This window comes from Loxodonta africana, chromosome 20, assembly GCF_030014295.1.
Source record: "Loxodonta africana isolate mLoxAfr1 chromosome 20, mLoxAfr1.hap2, whole genome shotgun sequence".
Classification (NCBI taxonomy): Eukaryota; Metazoa; Chordata; class Mammalia; order Proboscidea; family Elephantidae; genus Loxodonta; species Loxodonta africana.
In genome coordinates this window covers 3,158,418-3,185,902 of record NC_087361.1, presented here as the reverse complement: position 1 = coordinate 3,185,902, position 27,485 = coordinate 3,158,418, and the positions used below count along the sequence as shown (strand labels likewise).

Below are 27,485 nucleotides of genomic sequence, written 5' to 3'. Positions count from 1 at the left end.
ATAGGGTTTAGCAGGCTGTAATCTTTAAGAAAGCAGATTGCCAGGTCTTTTCTCCCACAGAGCCACTGGTGGATTCCAACCACTGACCTTTCGGTTAGCAACCCGGCACTTAACCATTGAACCCTCAGAAAAGCCATTGCCATCAGTTGATTCCAACTTGTAGAGACCAATAGCACAGAGTAGAACTGCCCCTTACAGTTGCCAAGGAGTGGCTGGTAGATTTGAACAGCCGACCTTTTGGTTAGCAGCTGGGCTAGTCACCACCGTACCACCGGGGTCCTTATATCAGTGTACGGTATGTTTTAAACTAACCACTTTTGAAATATAAAAGAATAGACTAGACACAGAAACAAGGAAGCACAGATGCGGGAAGATACAGCCAGGCCACATGAAGATACCAAGGAATCAAGAACAGAAGCTGAAAAGAGATGGGGACCTCCCTCCAGAGCTGACAGAGGTGGAAATATTTTCCTTGGACCCAGTGGCCTGAATTTGGTTTTCTAGGCTCCTAACCTTTGAAAGGAGACCCTGGTGGCGTAGTAAAGTGCTACAGCTGCTAACAAAAAGGTCAGCAGTTCGAATCCACGAGGTGCTCCTTGGAAAGTCTATGGGGCAGTTCTACTCTGTCCTATAGGGTCGCTATGAGTTGGAATCAAATCCAAGGCAATGGGTTTGGTTTGTTTTTTTTACTCTGTGAAAAAATGAATTTCTGTTCATTAAAGCCACTGACTTGTGGTGTTTCTGTTGTAGTAGCACTTGGAAACTAAGACACCACTTCAGATATGTTCAGAGTGCTGCAGGGTCTGGTTGGCCCTAAAACTCAGAAGTATACTAGGCTCTCAGATACAGACTCCATGATTTTTTAAAGTAATTAATCCTCCAGATAAAACACTGCCAAATATATATGCTTGAAGTGTTCTAGATAAGGAGCTATTTGACACTGCTAAGACAAAACATATTTTTTAATTTGTTGGTTAGGCAACAGCTCCTGAATAATCGTTGATTTGAGATGATTAATCACTTGAGACCTGCCTGCAGACATAGGGCACAGCATTATAAATTACACCTTATTTTCATTCATAGGGAATGAAACCATGTTCATTTTTTGGACATGATTTATCATTTGCAGGTTGTATCTGGTATCTATATGGGCTGGGGAAATGGATGGATTGACTTATTAAAAATTCTTCACCTTTTGCTATTATATTCTCCGAATAACTAGAGAAAAGCCATGGGCAGGGACAACTCTGTCTCCCAGGATTGAACTGTATTGAATTACGAAGGAAGAAAAAGGTTACAGCTGAGTTCCTTTGTTAGCAGATAAGTGAAATACGTGCCAGTGTCTGGAACTTTCAAACCAGTCCATACAAGTGTCATTTGATCTGTTACTTTTTTTGAGGACACCTACTTACTACTTACATATCCTGTGTCCTGTTTCAGCAGCATGGGGAGTAATAGAGGTGTTATGCCTTGAGATGAGTCCTTTTTTCTTTTAATGCAGTTCCCTTTTGCTCTTGGTGATATGAAATCTCAGAGCTAAAGATGTTGGTTTTATTATATGAAATGCCACACTCACTACCTGATATTTTTATCTGTTCTTAGTCACAAAAGCTGATCTCTGGGGCCATTATAACTCTGGCGGCAATGGTAGGATGTCTACTATGATCCTAATAAGATTACTAAAGTAAGGCTATAAAGAAATTTAATCAAATGGTGAGAACACATAGCTGTATATTCCTGTCAGTTCTCCTGGTTAGGGAGAGCCAAAATTGTATTGTTTCCTAGACTGTTTTAGTGATAGCCCTTGAACTAGGTCACCTTCTGCAGGACTTCCTGGTGTTGTGGACAGAGGGCTTTTGGACCAGACTTGAGTTACACTCCCGTTGTGTGCTGTTGAGTTGATTCTGACTCATGCTCCCAATTAAAGGCTGTGCATCTTAGGACACTTTAATTAACCCTTAAAAAAACCCCCCCAAAACCCAAACCCTTTGCCGTCGAGTCAGTTCCAACTCATAGAGACCCGGAAGGACAGAGTAGAACTGCCCCACAGAGTTTCGAAGGAGAACCTGGTGAATCTGGACTGCCGACCTTTTTGGTTAGCAGCCCTAGGACTTAACCGCTACACCACCAGGGTTTCCTAATTAACACCTATGAGCTGCAGATTCCTTATCTGCACAATGGAAGTAAGAATATGCTTCTCACAGGGTTGTCCTGAGGGTTCAATGAGCACTTAGCAGTGAGCCTGGTAAAGACCAAAGGTTTCATATGTGGTAGTTATTACTGATGTTTTCATTTTGTATAAGGCTAGGGAAAATAAATTAATCTATCTGAACCTCAGACTCTCATCTGTAAAGTGGGAAATAATAATACTATTTTTGCAGTATTTCCCTGGGTTTTTGATACAATGCGTGCAAAACTACTAGCACAGCCACAGGGCCTAATATGTGATCAATAATTTTATTGCACTTGAGGAGCTAAATCTGCAATATTTATTTAGTCTTTTATTTCTAATCGTCATTGTAAATTTATATTTACTTAGGAAACATAGTTTTTGGGTAGTGTTCAAAATGGTATTCTGGGTAACTAAAGAGAGAATCTATAACCAAGAACCCAAAAAACCAAATCCATTGCCGTCGAGTTGATTCCAACTCTAAGAGCACAGATAATCTAGGTTCTAATCCCAGCTCTATCGCTTACTAGTCTTCTGACCTTCAACAAGTTTCTTAACCTTGCCGTGCCTCAGATTCCTTACCTGCAAAATGGGGATGGTGTAGTGTCTACCAGGTGGGGTTGTTGTGAGGATTAAATGAACAAATATAGGAAATGTACTTCAAGCAGCACCTGACACACGGCAAGTACTGAATAAGTATTTGCCATAAGTATGCCCTAAAAGAAGGTCCAAAAAGCAACTTTTTAATTTTACACACGCTCACACCCACCCACATGCTCACACCCACCCACATCTACTCATGTACTCACTTGCAGACAAACATCTCCCTTGGTTGATACTGGCTGAGTCTGAATAAGAGCAGGCAATAGTTCACACAATATTAGATTTAGCTGAGGAATTAGTTATGAACTATGTGTAAAGTGGATACTAATAAAATGAATCATTTTCCTTGTTATAGGGATGATGAATATTATATTGAAGACACACCAATTTATGGTAATTTAGATAATGTGGTCCCAGGTAAGTTTTATTTTTCCATAAATTGAATGTATCAGTATATTAAGTAATAACCTACTTTCTTCCACTAAGAATTTGAGGTGGCTTTTTTTTTGTTTTGTTTTTATCATACTCACATTTGAGTATCCCAATGGTAAGCATAAATTCAAGACAGATTAAAGTTGCTTAGTATATATGTCTAAAACGGGGTATTGTGAAATACCCTGTAGTATTCACTGTAAATCAACGTTCCTGTTTTTCTGTGTTATCATCATTTCATTCTAGTAGTAGAGTGAATACAGAAAGACTCAATTACAGCGAATGTTGGCACACAGAATTCTGTGAAATAAAGCTATTTCTAGAGCAGAAATTGGTCCACAGAAGCAGTGCTTTGTGCTCTTTATACAAAAGCAAATAATCTGAAACAACAAACACTTTCTCTGATTTCTGTTGCTTTAATGCATTCTTTTTAAGTAGAGAGCCTAGCTGGACTGATGGCAGACAAGAGAAAAGAAGAGAGCTAAATAATCACTGAGAGGTTTAGACATTTTTTGTTCTTATGTAATAAATGCTTTTCAATTCCTAGAATCCTGTTACTTGAAACATCTCAACCAACGAAAATAAAAACCCCTCTAAAGTTCTCAAAACGGATGGCCTGTTGGGGTCCAGAGCTCTGAGAGAAGCTTCCAGGACAACCTTGTTTTTAAACCAGCTCTTTCCCTCCCTGCAAGGACTTGCCTTTCCTTCATTCGTGATAGGAGACTTGGGGTTCATTCCTGTTAATCTCTAGGTCTCACCCAGCGACTTCCAGTAATGTACTAACTTTCTCTGAATAAAAAAAAAAAAAAATGAATATCTCTATATTAAAAAAAAAAAAAGCAGTAAGAAATTCTAAAGCCTGGATTCCAGAATTTATTCAGTTTTGTCTCTCCATTGTAAGGAGTAAGTCCTCAAACCTCTGCGCTCAAGTAATCAGAAGCTATTTTCAGAAATATACTATTAAAAATAACTTACCTTCCTGTTTTACCTGCAGAATCATGGTGCACCTGTAATGTCTGAGGACTTGAGCACTCTCATGAATTTCAGTGGCTCGAAGCCCACCGTATCTGTAATTCCCATTCCCAAGTGGGCACAGGCCTTACCCTGCAGATTGTGATTTTGTAGGTCCCGAATGTTGATATCAGTTGCCACCGAGCTGATTCCAACTCATGGCTACCCCACGTGTACACAGTAGAGCTGCTCCATAGGGTTTTCAAGGTTGTCACCTTTTGGAAACAGATCACCAGGACTGTCTTCAGAGGTACCTCTGGGCAGGTTCAAATTGCCAACTGGTGTCTAGGAATCTGCTATTTAACAAACCTCCCAGGTGATTCTGATGCAGGTGTTCCAAGGACCATGCTTTGAGAAATTCCACTCTTTGGGCCCTTCCTCTGTGTTGCTTTTCAGAGAGAGCTGAAATATATCTTTTTTTCTCTACACGATCAAAATGGTGCAATCCACATTTCTGCCAGAATTCTAACCATCCTACAAGTCACTAGCCCTCTTTCCTTTCCCTTTTAAGTAGGGGTAGCTGGGGGTAGAAAGGCGTCAGAAGATGCAATAAGCATGCCCCCGCAGGGTGGAGTGAGTGCAGGTCTGCTGACTCTTGGACCCTGCCCAAGAGTCCCGAACACTGATGACCAGCACTGCACAGGCACAGACCCTTTGGGCAGCTTGGCCAAGCTGTCCTTCTACGATGGGACAAAATCATAATCTAAACTTGCTTTTTCAAAAACGGGATGTAGGTTTAAAAATGCCTCTGAGCAAAACTTCTTATTCAAAGAACAAATTACTGAATTGGATGTATGTGCACTGTGCTTTGTGTCACACAGGCCATTGGCACTCAGGCCTAAGCCGCAGAGATTGCAGGCAGCCGGTTAACTCATGGTGTCTCCACAACGCCTAAGGGTGGTTTGGGTTGAGAGTACAGTGCTTTGCAATGGTCTTAATAAGTAATATGATCTAGTCTTTATCTCAAATGACCTTTTTTGTTGTCTTATTAATGCTGTGGGGCCAATAATTTCACTGTCTGAACTGCGGAGAACAGTTTGGGCTTCCCTATCTCTGTGCCTCTCCACCACAGGGATTGTCAGGTGTTTCTTGGGGCTCTCACATCTACAGCTAAAAGTCGTTTGGATCATGTATTTATTGTGCCAGCATCTTCATTTTCCCACTGTAAAATCATGGTCTTTTCAACTCCCAAGAACCAACAGATGAAAATTGCTATGAGCAAATGAAAGCCCGGCCAGAGAGATCGGTGAATAAACGGCAAGAAGCCTCCATTCCTGCACAGGTATGTTTTACTTTGTTTCAAGGGCCAGATTCAGCATACCCACAGCAAGTATCATGTTTTAAGGGCCTGAAAGCATCAAATTCTGATGCACATCTGATGCAGCCTATTAGAAATTTTGTGTTCTGACTCAGGTATCAAGTTCTGGTTCCTGAGTTCAAAGATGCGCTCAAATGCAAGTAAACAGGACCACACATGAAGAGTTGAAATTGTGTAGAATCACCAAGGCAATAGATTTTAAGGGAAAAGTGAACTCTATTTTCAATTAATGAATTAAGCCATTTCTTTCAGGTTGAAAAATTATGTGCTTCACTGAGATAAATGTAAAAGTTGACACATATATAATGCTCACAAGACCTAGGAATTCAAGAGAGAAAGAGGGAGAGGAAAAGGAGGGAAGGGGAAAGCAGGAGAGCAGAGGATGAGAGGGAAAGAAGAGAGGAGAAACATTTTATAAGAAATCAAAAAAAAAAAAAAAAAAAGGAAAACTCATTGCCATCGAGTCAATTCCAACTCATAGCAACCCTATAGGACAGAGAAGAACTGCCCAATAGGGTTTCAAGGAGTTGCTGGTGGATTCAAACTGCCGACATTTTGGTTAGCAGTCAAGCCCTTAACCACAGTGCCATCAAGGCTCCTACAAGAAATTAGCTGTAATGAAACATAAGAACCCTATTTTACAAGCAAATTGGTATACTTTTAATACAAGTTCTATGACTGTGGTCTTAGGTCAAGAGCTTGTATGGGGATAAACCAGTCGCTGTTGAATCGATTTTGACTCATGTGTCAGAGCAGAGCTGTGCTCTGTGCGTTTCCAATGGCTGAATTTTCGGAAGTAGGTTGCCAGGCTTTTTGTCTGAAGCACCTCTGCATGGACTCAAACCACCAACGTTTTGCTTAGCAGCTGAGCATGTTTACCGTTTTTACCACCCAGGGACTCCTGCGTGGGAATAGGGAAGATAAAACCCTAAGTGGGAACATAAAAACCCAAGAGAAAATGCATATTTTCTTCTTCTCCTATCAGAATCAGTTCAGCTTCTTCAGACAATAGCACTGATTTCATTAAACGCCATTCAAAATCCTTAGCCTACATGCAACCAGTGTATGATAAATTTCAGTTAAAACGGTTCTTCTTCCTTTTCCTCCAAGGTTTTGCCCTGTCAATTATGTCCTCTCTCCCAGCTCTAGAAATAACAAAGAGCCGGCGTTTCCTGAGCAGCCCTGGGTCAGTCAGTGTGCCCTGTGTTTCACACACACTGTCTGCTTTGATTCCCAGGAGGCAGGCAGCATTAGCGTTCCCATTTTGCAAAGGCTAATAAAGGATGAATATCTCCCCCTAGAAAACTCAGGTACTCTGTGGGGAGACAGGATCCAAACTTAGTTCTGTCTAACTACAGACAACATTCTCCTCCCAAAGATGGCTCACACCATGGAAACTTCCCATTAAGGCAGAATTTGTCTCTTTGTCTTTACATGCATTCCCTAAGAAATCAGACCTCTTGAAATTTTTCTCAAGAAACCCAGATGAGATGAAGTTTAGGCAAACTGTAAAGTCACCCTCTGACAGGCAAATCTGTGGTCTGCTGCTCAGTTAATTGTAAAATGTATGTTTAGATAAAATGTATGAAAATTGCACGATAGGATATGATCTGCTAAATCTATGATTGCAAAAGAAAACTTCTCAAAGAAGGTTAAACTATAATCACATCATCTGAGATGAAGAGATTCACAGTGCCTTAGTGGTGAGAGGCCTGAGAATTCTGAAGAGAAGCTATTGTTTAACACCGGTGAATTGTACAGGCCAGCTTCATTTGAGCTGCATCTGGGTTTTACTCAAGTGAAATTGTGCAAGACTGAAAATGTTTTTAAAGTCTGTGATTTTAGGGATTATATATTTAAAGGTACTTCTAAGGAAATTGGTCTTTACCCTATTACATTATACCCTTCTCACAAATTTAGTTTCATGAATTAAAAGTAATTCCCTTATAGTTGCTCAATTCCATTTGATTAGAATAACAGTATCATCAAAAACACTACAGAGTTTGCTACTACAGTCCTTGTTTTATTCAATTACAAACACATGAGGAATTTGCAACATTATACATACAGCTGGATCAATAAAGTATTTATTTGTTGGCAAAAAAATAGTTAAAATAACCATTGGAAATGATATGTATGGTTGAGAGCAGAAATTTTAGTGCCTTGGTCTATTATGAATCAGAATTAATCAGGGAACCTAGAAATGAAATAAGAATTCACAAGAGCTCCAATATTCTAAAATAATTGAGAGGCACAAGATGGGCTTTCCCATCTTCCCTTATCTATACATCAACATTTCTAATCCATCCCCCCACCCATCCTGTTCCAGCAGCACTCTCCCTCTGTTACAAGGCTAATGCTCCTACTTAAGCTCTTGACCACCGCTTCTGCTTCTTTTAGGACCTTGTGCCTTCAATTATTTAATTTTTCTCCATTTTTAAATTTTTCTTTAAATAGGTATTATAATTTGCCTACCAATAAGCACCAATCTCCTCATTATTTAAAACAAAAACAAAAAAACTACAAAACCTACTTCAGCCTGTTTTTTCCTTCTGACTCTTATACAGTGGTTCTCATCTTCCTTTAATGTTTCCATTTCTTTCTATAGATTCACATTTCTTTCCCTCTGGCAATATGTCTTCCACCCATCTGCTCAACTGAAAGAGCGCTCTGGAGGTCATAAGTGGCTATCCAATTTGTGGTCCTCTCTCAGAACATGCATTCTTTGAACTCTACAGCACTTGATAAGTTAATCGGCTGTTGACCAGACCTGCGTGATTTAGAATGCGTTCAGTTATAAGTGCATAAACCCCCGTCAAACCACCTTCCATAAAAGGGACCTTATTGGCTCATGGACTGAGAGCCCTAAGGGTCTGTTTTGATTTGGGGTAACCAAACGTGGAGGTGACCTCTATTTTTCTCCCTGTTTCTCTGTTACTAACTTTACTCTCTTCTAACACAGACTTCCTCCATGAGGTGGGCAAACCATTGACAGACCCAGATTTTCTTCTGTCCATTAAGGAGCCCTGGTGGTCCAGTGGCTAAGCGTTCGGCTGCTAACCAAGAGGTCAGCAGTTTGAATCCACCAGCTGCTCCTGAAAACCCTGTGGGGCAGTTCTACTCTGTCAGAATTGGCTTGACAGTGACAAGTTTTTTGGGGGGGGGTACCAAGCAACCCTAGGGAAGAAACACCTTTTCTATCCCTGAATCTGTATATAAATCCCAAAGATGTCATTTAATTAAAACAAAAAAAAATTTGCTATTGAGCCGACTCTGCTTTTGAGCCCACATCATGGCCCTATGTGTGTCAAAGTAGACCTGTGCTTCACAGGGTTTTCAGTGGCTGATTTTTCAGAACTAGGTCACCAGCCCTTTCTCCTGAGGTGCCTCTGGATGGACTCGAACCTCCAATCTTTCAATTACCAGCCAACGGCTTTACCCGTTTGCACCACTCAGGGAATCGTCATGTAATTACCAGACAGAATAAACCAAACCGATTGCCGTTCAGTGGATTCCAAAACATAGCCACCCTACGGCAAAAGTACAGGACAGAGTAGAACTGCCCAACAGAGTTTCCAAGGAGTGAATGGTGGGTTCAAACTGCCAAACTTTTGGCCAACAGCTGTGCACTTCACCACTGCGCCACCAGGGCTCCGTCATCTAACTAGCTCTGCTTAAATCACACGTCCACTCTTGGGCCAATCTCTGTGGTTGGGGGTGTGCGTGTTGTAATTGGTCCAGGTGACATGCCTCGTCCTGGCTGGTTGGGGTTGACAGCCTCTCTAGGACGAGACAGAGGAAAGGGACTTCCAGAGGAAAAGAAGAAACTTATAAAAGAAAGAGGGTTGGAAGAAAGTGCAAGAAAGACAACAAAGGTATCACCCTAGGTATTACTGAGTGAGTGCTTTTTGGTTATTTTGAACGTCACCGATATCTCCCTCTCTATCTTTCTGAGCAAAGAGAAAACAGGTAAAAGCATGAAGTGTGGACAAGAACCAGACAATTGTCCAGTTTGCCTGGAATACACACTTCATGCAGGGAAATAAAGGGAACTAAAATTGAAAAGGTTAAATACGTAAAACATTGAATGGTGGGATATAAAATCAAGATTTTAGTGTATAGACTAAAATGTTTTGGAACACGATGGTGAAGATATTCAAGTCCTTAGGAAGAAAATTTGAAGACAGTATATAGGATCCATGGCAGAGGGAAGGGGCTGGAGGCAAAAATACTAATTAGGCAGCTGTTGTAATTTTCCAGGGATGATTATTTTAGGAATAAAACACCAGACAAAGGTACCGGAGAGATTGTAAATAGAACCGTCTCTTATGCCTCATAGAGAATATAAGGTTTTTGACTCTTACCATGGAAATGAGTGTCAACAAGGAGATGCTCACCAATGGGTTAGATCTTTTGTCAATCCAATGCTACTGCTTCTTTGGCCTTCCCCCCCGCCCCCCCCCCCGCCAATTGATGTAATTTTGAGCTACACTTAAATATAAATCCTTCACATAGAGGTTTTAGGTTTATTCAATGACCGTCCTAAAGCTTTAGCCTACAACTTCTAACAATTATGATACCACCTTACTTTTGGGCAGTGGTTATAGTTTTCATATATATAATCTCTAATAATAACAACAACATTGTGAGAAAGGTATTACTACTGTCATTTTACAGGTAAGAAAACTGAGGCCTATGGTCCCATGGTCTGTATCTGACACAGCTAGGTTTCAATAGTAAATTTTCCAACACCAAAGTCAAGGTCTTGCCTCCCTGCCTATTGCATCACTGAGTCTCCCTAGTCTCCTGTCCTCCCTGAACTAGTATTGAACCAGCTGTAGGCCAGAGAGAAAAGGAACTTTGGTGGCACAATGGTTAAGCACTCGATTCCTAACTAAAAAGTTAGTGATTCAAATCCACCTAGTGACTTCACAGGAGAAAGACCTGGCAATCTGCTCCCATAACGATTACAGCCAAGAAAACCCTATGAGGAAGTTTTGCTCTGTCACATGGAGTCACCATTAGTTGGAATTGACTCAATGGCACCCAACAACAGGAACAAGACAGAGAAAACCACCAGACCCTCTTGGACGCAAATGGGTCTCTCCAAGTTCAACCTAAAATGAGCGCAAAGGGAATCTGGGGCAGGCAAGCCAGAAGGAAATAGGGAAAAATGTGAAATTTAATTATTTGCCAGATTCCAGTCATGTTAATGGACACTGTTTGTTATCTCTATAATTTCGAAGCTCTAAAAATGTAGAAAAATTGAATATTTTTACAGGTACCATTAAATGACCAGTTACTAAGCGTATGTAAAGTAGACCCTGTGTTTGTTAAAGTCCTTCTTATTGTGCTTGTTCATGGTTTAACAAATTGGATATTGCTCTTTGGTAAGTGCAACATAGGGCCAGAGATACCTGAGGTGGCAGTAGAGGTGGGGGCAGGTGAGAATTAATCCAAAATCTTCATGTGCATTTTAAGTTTAAGAAAGCGGTAACGATACAGGAAAGAGTTTTATCTAAGTATTTTTGTTTTCCACTCAAAAGTCTTGAGTTGAGTATTGCTTTCTTCCTGTCATCCTAACGACAAATTTGGCAAACTAATGTAGCTGAAACTCAGAAAACGAGCTACTTGGTCATAGAAATATCCAGGAGTCATCACAGCTAAAGAACGGGCTAGCGTGGACAGTGGTGCCATTAGGGCTGGTGTCACTCAGTGTGGGAACTCATGGTGTCACCCCCCAGCGTGGACCTCCTCCTGTACCATACCATACAGAATCCTTGGTAGTGTTTATTATCAATTTTAACCATAGAATAATATGTGATAAAAACAGTTGTAAATTGCTTAAATGTAATATTTCTTAGATTATATAATTACTAACAATGAAATTCTTTTGTAAAATCTTTTTACTTTGAATTACAATATTATCAGTAACTGAGCAGAAGCCTCTTTTGATATTTCTCCTTCTTTTCCTTTAATTACTACTTAATTCTCAAAAAAGTGCTTTATAGAGATTCACAAATACTAACTACCACAACACTATAGCTAAAACAGCAGAAAATTCCACAAAATCTGCAACTGTAAAAACGCTAGCAGCCAGGAAACCAACGGTAGGAGCTTGTAGCGCCTGTGCAGACAAAACCACGTGATTCCGAGTGTCGCTGCAGTTGGGTAATAATGGCCGCTCTGACCAGAGCGCGTTAAAGGAAACCCAAAACCCGTTGCTGTGGAGTCCATTCCGACTCACAGCGACCCCATAGGACAGAGTAGAACTGCCCCCCAGGGTTTCCAAGGGGCGCCTGGCAGAGACCTTTTGGCTAGGAGCTATAGCTATTAACCAGAACACCACCGGTGCCTATTAGAAGGTTCAAAAGTAAATTAGCAGAGCTTTAGCCTTGTAGGTATATTGATACATGTAAGCTGGGCTTACAAAAAATGTTTTTGTTGTTATAAGTAGCTACAGGGATGTTTTTATAAAAAATAATACATTTCTGCTGAAACACTGCCCAAGGTTTTTATAGACAGGAATTCGAGTGTCACCCCCCCACCCCCCCAAGCGCGGCAGGCACCATCCGCAGCCGCAGCGTCCCCGTAGCGACGCCACGGGCAGTGGGAGATTCACGTGCCTTTCTCTCCAGGCCGCCTCGGACACGCAGATGTGCTACGCCTCCCTGAACCACAGCGCGAAGGGGAAGCCGAGAAGGCCCCGGAAACAGGCTGCTCCCGCGGCGCAGAACGACGAAGACGGTGCCAGCGCTTCTGAGGCCGCTTTGCTGGACAGTCTGGCCCCGGAAAGCCAGGCCACAGAGGAAAACATTCACGATGACCCCATCAGACTGTTCGGGTTGATTCGAGCCAAGAAAGATCCTATACATTAGCGGGACTGTGATCCAGCTTACTGGTTCGGCTCTTATTGGAGGTGATCGTTAAAGAAAACAGGGTCCCCCCGCGACACAGGGCCGTTTGTGGGTGGGATGCGGTCCACCTTTCACCCACAGCACCTAAGACTGCACAACAAATGCAGTGCCGTGAAAACTAGCTATTTGAATTCCTTAAAAATTGCCTAAATTTTAAAATGTAAAGTAAAATCGAGTTTGCAAGTCGAGCCTGTAAAGCAAGTCACGACTTCGTCAACAACACTTTACACTCAGGGGAACAAACATTTTTATTTTAAGCGTAGGTACATTCTGGAACACACCGGAAGGGAAAGAAAAGTCAACAATTTTTTGTTGTTGTTAAATTTCTCACCAACGTGAAGTGCTCCCTAATTGGAAGACAGAAGGTGTGGGGACATTAAGTCACATTACCGAGAAGCGAAGCGGGTCGTCTTCTCAGGGTTTTTTCTTTCTCTCTCTTTCTCTCTCCCTCTCCCTCTCCCTCTCTCCCTCCCTCCTTCCTTCCTTCCTTTCTTTCTTTCCAAATGGAAATAACTTTATTAGTTTTAAAATGTTTTGTGAAAATAATGCATGTTCTTTGGAACAACTAGACAAATATCAAAAAGAATTTTAAAATGCCAATAGCCAGAGGTAATCACAATTAGCAGTTTTTTATGTATCTTTCTAGATGTTTGGAAACCCTGAGGGCCTAGTGGTTGAGAGCTAGAGCTGCTAACCAAAAGGCTGGCAGTTTGAATCCACCAGGCGCTCCCTGGAAACCACGTAGGGCAGCTCTACTCTGTGCTATAGGGCCTCTGTGAGTCGCAATCAACTCCTTGGCAACAGGTTTGTTTGTTTGTTTGGGTTTTTAGGTATTTTTCCTAGCACGTCCCTGCACATACATCAGTTGCTTCATTGTTTTTATAAAAGAAAAGGGGGGGGGTATTATTTTATATGTATTATTTAAATTTTTTTCACTTAACAATACATTGAGGATTTACTTCTACAGTTACATTTAAGTATAGCTATAGTTTTATATCATAATTTTTGAAGTCTTCAGAGCATCCCAATGATGGTTATACCAGATTTATTTAAATAATTTTGAAATACAATTAGCTTGTTTCCAACTTCTCTTTTTTGCTTTTTCAAATAACCTTGCCATGACCATCCTTTTCCACACATTTGGGTACTTGTCTGGCTTCTTTAGACTAAATGCTTAGAAAAGGAATTGATCGCTGCATTAAAAGGTGTTCATATTTTGAAGTTCTTCCCATAATGTACCTCCAGAAAATTCGAAGCAATTTACATTTTCTCTAATACTTTAAGAGAATATCTAATTTCCCACACTTATGCAAACAAAGCTTATTTCTTTTCTAGCATACCCATTCCTATTTGCCAATTTTAACTACGTATTTCTTAATTTACTGATAAAGTTAATTGTTTTTCCATATGTTTATTGACCATTCGTAATTCTTCTTTTGTGAATTGCCTATTCACATCCATTTCTATTTTTCTCATAGATTCTTTTTCTTATTAATTTGTGAGAGTTCTTTACATATTAAGGATATTAACATATTATCTACAAAAATGTTGATCTTTTTCTCTTAGTCATTTGTATTTTGAATTTTTTTTTCTTTTTTTTTTTATAAAAATACTTTAAAAATAACTCTCTCCTCCCTTGCGGTTTCTGCCTTTGCTGTAATGATCAGAAAAGACTTCCAAACTGAAAATTATAAAAGTAGCCACTGTATTGGTCTCATTTTTTTATTTATCTCAAATTTATTTAGGCATAAGAAATATCTTACCTCAATTCCTCTCTCAAATTTTAACCAGTTGTTCTAATGATTTATTGACTGATTATTTACTGTATAATCCATCCTTTGCCACTAATTATAAATTCCCTTCTTACCATATATCAAATTCTAATATATTCTTAGGTCTATTCCTGCTCTTTCACTGACTTGTCTTCTGGCATCAGTACCATAATACATTATTTTTTAATTTGTGGTAAGGCACACTTTCATTCATATCTGATTTTCCAAGGTTTTCTATTCAGACATGTATTATTTCAGGGGAATTTAATCATTTTTTTTCGAATGTTACCACTAAAATATAGCCAAAAAAAGGGCAAATCTAAACAAAAAAAGGGGCCGGGGGTTATTATATTTAAATAATCATTCAGGAACATGATTATTATGGATTGAATTGTGTCCCCCCAAAATGTGTATCAACTTGGCTAGGAATCATGAGGTTAATGAGGCAGGATTAGGGGCAGTTATGTTAATGAGGCAGGACTCAGCCTACAGGGTTAAGTTGTATCTTGAGTCAACCTCCATTGAGATATAAAAAAGAGAAGCAAGCAGAGAGGACAGGGACCTCAGGGCACCAAGAAACAAGAGCTGGTAGTAGAGCACATCCTTTGGACCTGGGGTCACAGTGCTGAGAAACTAGAGGACCAGGGGAAGATTGACAACAAGGGCTTTCCCCAGAACCAACGCAGAGAAAAAGCATTTCCTGGGAGCTGGCACCTGGAAGTAGGACTTCTGGCCTCCTAAACTGTGAGAGAATAAACTTCTGTTTGCCAAAGCCACCAGCTTGCGGTATTTCTGTTACAGTAGCACTAGATAACTAAGGCAATGATGTGATAGTAAGTTTCTTCAAATAAAGTCTGCTCATTTTAAAAGTTTATTCCTAATAATGTCATGTTTTTTGTCATTATAAAGAAGGAAATTTTTGGTGTTCTAAGAGGTGGAAAATATTTTAAAGTGAGACTGTAGGTAATCATATTTTCTTAAGCTCTTTTCCAGCTTTATAGGGCCTATAGTTTCCCAAGTATATTGAGAAAGCAAAATGAGGGGAATTGATACTAATCAGTATTGACAGAGAGTGTAAGATGGCTTTCTCTTCCATGGAGCCCTGAAGTGTGCTGCATTTGCCATGTTCCCCTGTCCCTCCTTTCTCCTCCTCCAGTGGCCATTTGAAATGAAAGGGCGCTAGCAAAGCAAGCTGGCTGTGCCCTCACCTGTGGGAACATTGTTAAGCTTTTCTAGAATTTAATTATCTCCCTTTGATAAAACCTTTGGAAGACCAGATTAAAACAAAAAGTGTCAAAAGGACTTTTTATCAGTTATTTCTCCTTTTTTAAATGTTTATTCAGCACTAATTACAATAGTAGTTAATTCATCCTTTGGTTTACGATTTTTTTTCCATGTATTTTACAGCAAACCGGCAAATCTAGATTTAATATCTTGTGATTCGGGAAGGGATTTTTCTGAAATTGTATGTTTCCTTGACTTAAAATTTTAGTATGTTGAGATGTACTTCTCCATACTGCTTTTTAAACTTAATTTAAATTTCAATATTTACTCTTTTAGGGGATGATTAGAAGTAAGGACTACAGCTGGTAATAAAAATGGATAAATGAACAGCAGAGTAGAAATAAAGATTTGACTGTGAATCCAAGAGTCAGGAGAGAGTCGACGGTGTCTTTAGATGTCTATTCCAATGTCTGGGACATGAAATCATGGTACCTGTCAAACCTTGCAAACAACTGCATACATCTGGCGGGGAGGGGAATCAGGATATAGCTGAGTAGTTAATAAAAGTTGTTTAAACACTATAAGCATTTAAGTTACCTTATTAGCCCAAAACCCACAAGCAGAACTTAACAGTTCATAAAGTCAGGAAGGCGTTGTTGAAAGAGAATGCCAGGGTGGAATGGTGAAGGGTGAATCATGGTACGTACATTACATGAAATAAAATAAATTAACATGCCTTCATTAATGCTCTAAGAAAGAATATCTCAAGAAAAAATGATAAATGGAAACCAGTTTCTGTGGTTTATTACTACTAATTTAGCATGGATAAAATACCAACAATTTTCTTTATTTTAGTGTATTTAGCATAATCATATACAAAAGTTTGCCAAGATCTACTAGTCATCTCCATTCCGTTAACACCCAGGAAGCAGAGTAAGGGAATTTTGCCAAATCAAGTAGTAGGCTACATGGAGGCAAAACAAAGGAAAAATCACAGAAGTCATAATGAAATATCCCAGAGTCTACCCATTTCTCTTGGCTATAATCTTCTGTCCATCACATAACCTTCTGGCGAAATTATACTCACCCTGGTACTGGGAACAGGTTGCCCTGAATGGTAGACATGAGTATTTCAGTCATTGCAAAGATCTCTGTTTCACTTGAAATTAAGATATTGAAATCTATGTTAACTTCTTCTAAATTTAGTCAGTGTGGATTAGTGTCTAACAGCTCAATAACCTAGGGTGCACTGAAAAATGTGGTTTCTGGGCCTGCAAAGATGGGCCAGATGCATGGTGATTTAACCATATAGACCACTTTGTAATGTTTCTTACGACTTGAAAATTTTAATTAAAAAAATTAATTACATAGCACACACACATACATACACTTATTATATAATGAACAACATATAAGTATAAAAGGCAAAAACATGCAAATTTCGCTCCACTGCCTCCTACCCATGTCCCTGTAATGATAATGAATAGTCTACATTTCTCTCTTGCTGTTGTTCTATACAATTAAAATAAATACATAAGTACATATATACACAATAAATGTTTTCACAGAGATGAACTCATAAGTTCATTTCTGTGTTTTACTTTTTATACTTAATAAAAGGTCTTACAGATTTTTGATGTTAGTACATTTAAGTGTACCTCATTCTTTTAAAGGCCTGCATAAGATTCCATAGTATGTATGCCCTATTATTTATTTAATTATCTACATCTTTGGGCACAGGTGTATACCTCTGTTGTGAAAAGTTCAAGAGATGGGTCAAAGTGTGTGTCCAATTCAAATCCTGGTGCATGTTCCTAAACAGCTCTCCAAAAGTCTCGTTAAAAAATTTTCACTTTTCTTTCTCCAGTTGAAACAGGAGTTTAATCAGGTCTCAAAACATCACTATCCAAGAAAATTGTACATGGCAGCCATCAGTCCTGCCCACTGACCAGAGCTCCGTGGATTTCATCTATTTGGCAATTATTTGTTGAGCTCCTACTGTAGTACAGGCACTAAGCTAGCCACTGTATACAATTATGAAGGAACACAGAGACTCTGGCCACTGTGAAACTTATGGGATAGATGAAAATATGAGTAATAATCAGTTAACGAATAAATATGTAACTACTAGTAGTGAAAAGCACAAAGAAGAAAATGGAATAATGAGGTACGATATGAGGGAGGGCACCTCTGATGAATTTTTAATCAGAGAACAGGACAATGAGAAGGAGCCACCCATGTGAGAGAAGAGGCAAGAGCATATTGTAGACCTAAAGAGGGAACGAGCTAGATGTGCTTAATGAAGAGCAAGGCCAGTGTGGCTGGAGAGTAGTAAGCTTAAGGGAAGAAAATAAAAATGGTTTTTGAAGAGTTGCTTCATCTGCCCTAAGGAAAATAAGTACGGAAGTGGGAAAACAAATAGGATAAGCTATTGCAGTAATTAATTTGAGAGATGATGTGTACCTGGCCAAGTGTTAGAGATGAAGACAGGGAGAAATGGGGAGAATCTAGACATTTTTGAAATTAGAATCAACAGGACTAACTTTTGCTTCTAAGTGGAATATAACAGGTCATGGCAGGCTAACTTTCTCACTACAACAATTGGGGAAAAAAGATATATGGCAAAACTCATATTTTTAAAGACATCGATAAGTTGTGGAAGCAACAAAGAATACATGAACTCAAGCTTCAAAGAAAGAAATCCCTTCCTAGGTGTGCTGGCAATCGCAGGCCATTTTCTTCCCAGGATGCATGGCTTATTCTGAGTGGGTTTATTTATTTGCCAGCGATGATAAAGCAAGTAGATTTACTTGTCCATTAGTCTCATCCAATAATTCCTTTAGAACACTTTAGCCACTTTAGAACAGTAGTTCTCAGGCTTTTTTCCTTCCTCCACATTTGTTCATGTGTACAAGAATCTCTCAGCAACAGCTTTATTATGAAGAGTGTGATTCTGAATGTGGGAATGGGTAAGGGGAAAAGGAAGAGAACTTTACACAGAAATCAAAAGAGAAAGAGAAGGGAAACACGTATTATGGAAAACCCTCTTCACCTTCCCCTCTAAACAAACCTGATACACTCATTCCACCCTTCCCTATCTCCTTTGTGAAACATTGTTAAGAAATTAATCCAAGAATCTTAAGGGTATGGGAAAACCCCAAACCACGGATATATAGAACTAAAATCCAGCTTGGAGCACATATTAGTAATAAGTAACAAATATTTTTATATGTTATTTGAGGTTCTTTTTAAAGCTTCATTGAAAATTTTTCAGTTTATTGGTGATTAAATAAGACATCATCAGGTTTCCTAAGAATTGACATTGTAAAACATCCTTTAGATTAAGAAAGTTAAAGCTTACCTCTTGTTTTAGTTCTTACTGAAACTTACACATGCTACTTTCTTAGTAAGTGAAAACAGTATCCTAATTATTTTGCTAAAAATATAAATGATATCCAGATTAATAGACATTATATGCTTATATATACATATATAAAGTATATACATATAGTGTAAACCCATTGCTGTCGAGTCAATACTGACTTAAAGTAGCAACTCTATAAGACAAAATTCTTTTTTGACGATGAATGCAACGCCATTCCTCTTCAATTTGTGATTGCCAGCATAGTAGACCATAAGACTGTCTGACTCAAAATGGCCAAAACTAGTCCATTTCAGCACACTAATGGCTAGGATATTGATGTTTTTGTGTTTCATTTCATTTTCGACAACTTCCAATTTTTCTGAATTCATACTTCATCCATTCCACATTCTGATTATTAATGGATGCTTGCAGCTGTTTCTTCTAATTTTGAGTCATGTCACATCAGCAAATGAAGGTCCCAAAAGCTTGACTCAATCCACATCAATACGGTGGACTCTACTTTGAGGAGGCAGCTCTTCCTCAGTCATCTTTTGAGTGCCTTCCAACCAGAGGGATTCACCTTCCAGCACTATATCAGACAATGATATGGCCTACTGTGTTGAGAATGACAAATTGAAGAGGAATGGCGTTGCATTCATCATCAAAAAGAACATTTCAAGATCTACCCTGAAGTATAACTCTGCCAGTAATAGAATCATATCCATACCCCTACAAGAAGACCAGTTAATACCACTAGTGTTCAAATTTATACACCAATCACTAAGGCCAAAGGTGAAGAAATTGAAGATTTTTACCAACTTCTGCAGTCTGAAATTGATCAAATATGCGATCAGGTAAAATTGATAATTATTGGTGACTGGAATGTGAAAGGTAGAAACAAAAAAGAAGGATAAGTTGTTGGAGAATATGGTCTTGGCAATAGAAATGATGCTGGAGATCACATAATAAAATTTTGCAAGGCCAATGACTGCCTCCTTGCAAATATCTGTTTTCAACATAAATGGCGACTATACACATGGACCTCACTGGATGGAATACGCAGGAATCAAATAGATTACATCTGTGGAAAGAGGTGATGGAAAAGCTCAATACCACCAGTCAGAACAAGGCCAGGGGCTGACTTGGGAACAGACTGTCAACTGCTCATATGCAAGTTCAAGTTGGAGCTGAAGAAATTTAGAGCAAGTTTAGGAGAGCCAAAGTAAAACCTTGAGCATATTCCACCTGAATTTAGAGAACATCTCAAGAATAGATTTGACACATTGAATACTAAGGACCAAAGACCAGATGAGTTGTGGAATGACATCAAGAACGTTATACGTGAAGAAAGCAAGAGGTCATTAAAAAGACAAGAAAGAAAGAAAGGACCAAAATGAATGTCAGAAGAGGCTCCGAAACTTGCTCCTGAACATTGAGCAGTTAAAGTGAATGGAAGAAATGATGAAGTAAAAAAGATGAACGGAAGATTTCTAAAAGGCGGCTCCAGGAGACAAAGTAAAATATTATAATGAAATTTGCCAAGACCTGGAGTTTTAAAGCCAAAAGGGAAGAATACACTTGGCTTTTCTCAAGCTGAAAGAATTGAAGAAAAAATTCAAGCCTCTAGTTGCAATATTGAAGGATTTTATGGACAAAATATTGAACAGCTTAGGAAGTATTAAAAGAAGATGGAAGGAATACACAGAGTGACTGTACCAAAAAGAACTTGTCCACGTTCAATAATTTCAAAAGGTAGTATGTGATCAAGAACCACCAAGCTGCACTGAATACACTGGCGAAAAATAAGGCTCCAGAAATTGATGGAATACCAACTGAGATGTTTCAACAAACAGTTGCAGCTCTGAAAGTGCTCACTCTTCTATGCCAAGAAGTTTGGAAGACAGCTACTTGGTCAATCAACTGAAAGAGATCCATATTTTTGCCTATTCTAAAGAAAGGTGATCCAACAGAATGGAAATTGTCATACAATATCATTAATATCATATGCAAGTAAAATTTTACTGAAGATCTTTCAAAAGTGATTGCAGCAGTACGTAGACAGGGAACTGCCAGAGATTCAAGCTGGATTCAAAGAAGACTTGGAATGAAGGATATCATTGCTGATGTCAGATGGATCCTGGTTGAAAGCAGAGAACACAAGAAAGATGTTTAACTGTGTTTTATTGACTAGGAAAGGCACTTGATTGTGTGAATCATAATAAATTATGGATAGCATTGCAAAGAAGGGGAACTCCAGAATACTTAATTGTGCTCATGAGGAAGCTGTACATAGATCAAGAGGCAGTTGTTTGAACAGAACAAGAGTTCCACATGGTTTAAAGCCAGGAAAGTTGTATATCCTTTCACCAGACTTATTCAATCTGTATGCTGAGCAAATAATCTGAGAAGCTGGACTATATGATGAAGAACACGGCATCAGGATTGGAGGAAGACTAATCAAAGATCCGGATTATGCAGATGACACAATCTTGTGTCCTGAAAGTGAAGAGGACTAGAAGCACTTACCAACGAAGATCAAAGACCACAGCCTTCAGTATAGATTACACATCAACATAAAGAAAACAAAAATCCTCACAACTGGATGAATAAGCAACGTCATGACAAATGAGGAAAAGAAAACACTGACGTCAAGAATTTCATTTTACTTGGATCCACAATCAACAGCCATGGAAGCAGCAGTCCCAGAAATCAAAAGACGTATTGCATTGGGCAAATTCGCTGCAAGAGGCTCTTTAAAGTGTTAAAAAGCAAAGATGTCCCTTTGATAACTAAAGTGCACCTGACTCAAGCCATGGTGTTTTCAATCACCTCATATGCATGTGAAAGCTGGACAGTGAACAAGAAAGACCAAAGAAGAACTGACGCCTTTGAATTACAGTGTTGGTGAAGAATACTGAATACATCATGGAGTGCCAGAAGAATGAACAAATCTGTCTTGGAAGAAGTACAGGCAGAATGCTGAATGACGAGACTTCATCTTACATACTTGGAACATGTTATCAGGAGGGACTAGTTCCTTGGGAAGAATATCATGCTGGGTAAAGGAGAGAGTCAGTGAAAAAGAGGAAGACCCTCAACAAGATGGATTGACACAGTGGCTGCAACAATGGGGTCAAGCACAACAATGATCACGAGGATGGAGAAGGACTGGGCTATGTTTTGTTCTGTTGTACATTTGGTGGCTATGACTCGGAACTGACTCCACGGCACCTAACAACAACTTAGGGCAGAGCTGAACTGCCCCACAGGGTTTCCAAGGCTGTAAATCTTTACAGAAGCTGATTGACATACCTTCTGTAGAGTGGCTGGTGGGTTCCAAAAGCCAACTTTTCGTTGGCAGCAGAGCGTTTTAACCGCTGTGCCATCAGGGCTACCCTTTAGTCAGTATGTACACTTTGGTCCATGGAAGAAGTAAAGAATGGTTTAGAATTTGAAGTGAAGGATTTTTCTACACATTTAATATGAAAGCATTGCCTATGAGAAATGACAATTTAAGACATGATACCTGTTTTCTGTTCATCCTATCTAATCATCTTTTTTTTTCTCCTTTTTATGACTTCTGGATTTCTTGAGTATTTTTATGGTTCTATTTTATCTCCATTGTTGGCTTATTAGTTATATATGTTTTTTGTTGTGTTGTGTTAGTGATTGCTCAGAGTTTACAATAAATATCTTTAACTTATCACAGCCTAATTTCAAATGATATAATACTATTTTGCATACAGTTTGAGAACCTTAAAACAATGTACTTCTATTTCTCTCTTCCTGGTCTTTGTGCTGTTGTTTTACATGTTGTTATTTTTTCTTTTTATGCTTTAAAATGTCAGTTATTTTTCAGAGATCTAAAATATAAGAAAAAAGTCGATTTATCCATGTAGTTATAATTTTCAGTGCTCTTCAATTATTTTCATTGATTCAGCTTTCCAGTATCAGTTTCTTTCAGCTCGAAGGACTTCCTTTAACATTTGTTGTAGTGTAGGTCTGTTCATAACGGATTCTTTTAGCTTTTGTATATTTAAAAAAGTCTTTTTTTTTTTTTTTTGCTTTTGTCTTTGAAATCTATATTTTCTGGGTAAAAAGTTCAAAGTAGATAGTATGTTTCTTTCAGTAATTTAAAAATATTGCTCCACAGTCTTTCACCTGCATTGTTTTTGATGACAAATCTGCTGCCACTCTTATCTTTTACCCTTTATACATTATGGATCATTTTTCTCTGAGTGTTTTAAGATTTTCTTCATTACCTCTTTTAAACATGTTTCTTATGTTTAGGGTTTATTGATTTTCTTAGATCTGTGTATTTATAGTTTTCATGAAATTTGAAAAATTTTGACCAATGTTTTTCAATATTTTTTCTTCACCTTCACATTTCAAGTTTCCCAATTACTTGAAAATTATCTCATATTTCACTGATGTTCTGTTCACTTTTTTCAGTCTCATTTCTGTGTTTTATTTTGGATAGCTTCTTTTGCTGTGTCTTCCAGTTCACTAATGTTTTTTTCTTAAATATGCTGTTAACCCCAGTCAAAGTATTTTTTATCTCAGACAATTTAGACTTTATCTCTAGAGGTTCAATTTGGATCTTTTCTTACATCATCCATGTCTCTACCAAACATATTCTGCCTCTCCTCTAGCTTCTTGTACTTATGGAATGCAGTTATAATAACTGTTCTAATATTATTATCTACTAGTTTTATCATCTTTGTCATTCTGGATGAGTTTTAATTGATTGATTCAATTGATTTTTCTATCCACTAGGAGTTGCATTTTCCTGCTTTTTGCATGACTTATACTTTTTTATTGGACAGCAAACATTATGAATTTTACTTTGTGTTGGATGTTTTTGTATTCCTTTCCTATAAATATTATTGAGCTTTGTTCTGGGATGTGGTTAAGTTTCTTGGGTACAATTGAATCCTTTTGAGTCTTGTGCTTAAACTTTGTTAGGTAGACCCAGAGCAGCTTATAATGTAGGTTAAGTTTTCCCCAAAGAAAGCAAGACTTTTCTTAGTACTTAGTAACAAAGCTTAATGAATTATGAAGTTTTCTGCCCTAGTTGTTGGAAACAGGCGCTGTTACCAGCTGGTGGTGCAATGGTTAAGTACTTGGCTGCTAACGGAAAGGTTGGCAGTTAGAACCCACCAGCAGCTCCGTGGTAGAAAAGACCTGATGATCTACTCCTGTAAAGATTACGGCTTGGCAAACCCTGAGGGCAGCCTTACTCTGTCATATAGGACCACTGTGAGTCAGAATTGACTCAACAGCACACAACACCAACATGTCCTCCCTGGGCAGAGTTTTCTCTAATCCTTTCAGGCAGACCTTTCCCCAAACTTGGATAGTTTACTCACATGCATACACTAATTAATACTCAATGAATCCTCTAGAGGGACCCTGTACAGATCTCCAGAGCTCTCTCTCTAGAGCTCTCTCATCTCCAGTACTCTTCCCTGCATGCTTTAACCTCCTTGACTTCTCTTGACTTCAACCTTCTCCTCAATTCACGTAGGTGGCTGGACTACACCTGGGTTATTTCTGCCTGCATTAGGGCCTGAAAGCTTTCTCTGGATGATGAGCTAAGACAATAGTACGGTTTACCTCATTTGTGTTCCATCTGTCAGGGTCATCAGTCTTCACGTCCTAGTGTCCAATGCCATTGTTTTATATATTTTATTTTTATTTTTTTTAAGTTGTTTCAGGCGGGAGAATATATCCACACAGACGGGTAAATCCAAGATTTCATCTTGAGCAGAAATAGAAGTCTAAATCTTCCTATCATTTTAAGGGCAATTCTGTGTATATAAAATCTGACCAGTAATCTTTTAAACACTGATTGAGAAGCTGTAAATCATTGATCATCATGTAGTTGTCAAGGAGATATATGCTTCACCTGTGACAGTTGTCAGACTTTATGTTCCAGAAGGAGTATAATGATAAGCTTTCATGTTTCAACTGAAAAATGTACATTGGGAAATAAAACAAAAATGTGTGACTAGAAAACAGCTGAATTCCAAAGTCTTAAGAATTTTACTGAGAATGTTTTAAAGTTCCCAAAATTTCAACTCAAATCTCAAGAATAGCAGTAACAATACATTTCCTTTTAGTATTACAGGGCTTTTCTCTGGCAGAGTAAGTCAGGGGTAATTTAGTTGTGAAATGTTTAAATCACTCTCCTAGGTTTTGCCCTCAGTTGATTAACAGAGCAATTTATATAAAGACATTGAAAAACAGGAAGTATCAAAATTGAGAGAAGGGAACAAGAAAGAATACAGATGTACACTCCTAATGTTCCCTTAACCATCTCTGAGAGAAACTACCCGACTCGTCCACAGCTCTTACTACATTGGAATTTATGGCTGACTGGACCAGAAGTGGGAAACTGAATCAAGGCAGCCAATTCATTTCTGAACCAATCCATGTAGAAGAGATCAGACAGTTTTTAGTGAGAGCAAAGGCAAGAAGACACCATAAGATAGAATTGGGGCCCTGGGAAATGAAGCAGAATTATAACGAAAAAAAAAAAAAAGAATAAGCACTTGAAGACAGTTGGTTTAGAATGGAGTTCAAGACTCCATGACTATTCAAACTAATCAGGTAACAATCGTAACAGTGACACCTAACATTTAATAAACACTTGAAAACCCTGGTGACATAGTGGTTAAGAGCTACGGCTGTTAACCAAAAGGTCGGCAGTTTGAATCCACCAGGTGCTCCTTGGAAACTCTATGGGGCAGTTCTACTCTGTCCTATAGGGCCACTATGAGTCAGAATTGACTTTATGGCAATGGGTTTCTTTTTTTTTTAAATGCCAGACACTGGGCTAAGTGCTTTACCTGAATATTTAATTTAATCATATAACACTCTAAAAGACAGATGCTATTTTAATCCCAATCTAAAAGAGGAAGCCACGACTCATAAAGTTTAATTTGCCTAATGTCACACATATAAGCTGCAAAGTCAGGATTTGAACACAAGCAGTCTGAGTCCAGAGCTGGCTCTGTAGAATGACTAACAACTAGAGTTGCTTCCAAGTACCCTGGGGCCCTGATTTCAGATTGTTCTTACATCCTGCCTATTTAATTATAATAGTTTATTTCCTTACTTTGGAAACCCCGGTGGCATAGTGGTTAAGTGATACTGCTGCTAACCAAAAAGGTTGGCAGTTCGAATCCATCAGGCACTCCTTGGAAACTATATGGAGCTGTTCTACTCTGTCCTATAGGGTCACTATGAGTTAGAATCGACTTCATGGCAATGGGTTTGGCTTTGGTTTTTGTATTTCCTTACTTTAAGTTCTGTGACTCAGTCTCTGCTATCTGAAATTAAAAAAGGCTGACTAAAACAAATCTGAAAAATGATTTCTTAAAAGTTTTGGAAGATAATGACAGTTTATGGTAGCTTTCACACACTAAGAGCCCCTCTACTTTAGGAAGAATCCAAATATAAGTTCATTTAAATGACCATCTGTGCTTTCAATACACACATCTGTCACAAAATTTTCATATTGAAGTGATTTTATAGGCAAGTATTTTAGCAATGCTACTTGCTTAAAAATGCCTTAGCTTTTCCTTTATCAGTCTCCCATCTCATTTATAGGGGAAAAAATTAGGAGCCATCACATCAGTGATCATGGATGCTAAAATCATGTTCAGTCTCCATAAAGACAAAACTCAAAAATAACTGAGGAAAAAAAAAAAAAAAAACCCAGTGTTAGAACTAAAATCTAATTTTGTGCCTAGCTTTACCTAATTTTGTGTTAGAGGCTATTGTGTGATGTTTGGTCCCATTTGTGGGGGAATGAAAGTTATTTTATTTAGAATTAGACAAACATTTGTTATTTAAACCAAAATGGAAAGAAAATGGGATAAGAGTCTCTATCAGTAGTGTCCTTTGCCACCTCTAATGCAATGGCCAAGTCTCTTAAAATGCTAGCTTTCCATTTTCTCATAAAACTGAGAGTTTTGCAGGTTAGAGGCTTTGCAGTTTTTTGTTTTTAATCTGAATTGATTGAGAATAGTAGTTAGTAGGTTAATTGGAAATACCAGTTCGAGTGAGAAATTATTAAAAAATTACCATAAACATTTTAACTTAAAATATGTAAACATTTATTCATTGACCTTTTGATATAAGACCAAGTCCTTTTCTTGTGTAGGTGTATACTGATTATAGTTCCACAGTGTCTTTATAAATTACTGCCCATAAAACACCGTCTACAGTTCCAGTAGTGGTTTCTTTAAAGTGGAACAAGAACTCATAAGAAATTTGAGTGCAGAATCCTTCTAGGCTTTTGTATTTTCTTGCAAGACTTTTATAGCTATTTCTCCCCACCCAAATTTGCAACAATTTTTTAGCAAGTCACTCTTATTTCTTCTTTGTGAAGCATTAAATTATCATATAAAGAACTCTATTCACCCTCATATATTATAGAATACATAGCAAATTATATAATAACAATATAGCTAGCATAATCAATTTACAGACAAATCTGACTGACTCTTTGTAAGCATTCAACCCTGGTGGTGGGAGAAATCCAGCAGGTTATAAGAGAGTAGTTTACTGGCCATGAGTGTTTTGCATACTGTGGTCTTCTGACCACAGTCAATGTGTTTGCAGCCCTCAGTGTGTTTACAAAAGGAAGGGAGAATGGCAGTTAATT

At 38.5% G+C, this 27,485-nt stretch overlaps 1 protein-coding gene across 1 annotated transcript in view; it reads left to right on the top strand.

The window, feature by feature from the left end:
- LOC100673135 (T-cell receptor-associated transmembrane adapter 1) overlaps nt 1–14,053 on the top strand; it is a 53,992-nt gene extending 39,939 nt beyond the window's left edge. Inside the window, exons 4-6 of the mRNA XM_023540405.2 lie at nt 3,129–3,190; nt 5,410–5,498; nt 12,173–14,053. Coding sequence (XP_023396173.1) covers nt 3,129–3,190; nt 5,410–5,498; nt 12,173–12,412 — 391 coding nt within the window. The 3' untranslated portion in view covers nt 12,413–14,053. The remainder of the gene's footprint in view (nt 1–3,128; nt 3,191–5,409; nt 5,499–12,172) is intronic.
- The last annotated feature ends 13,432 nt before the right edge of the window (nt 14,054–27,485 follow it).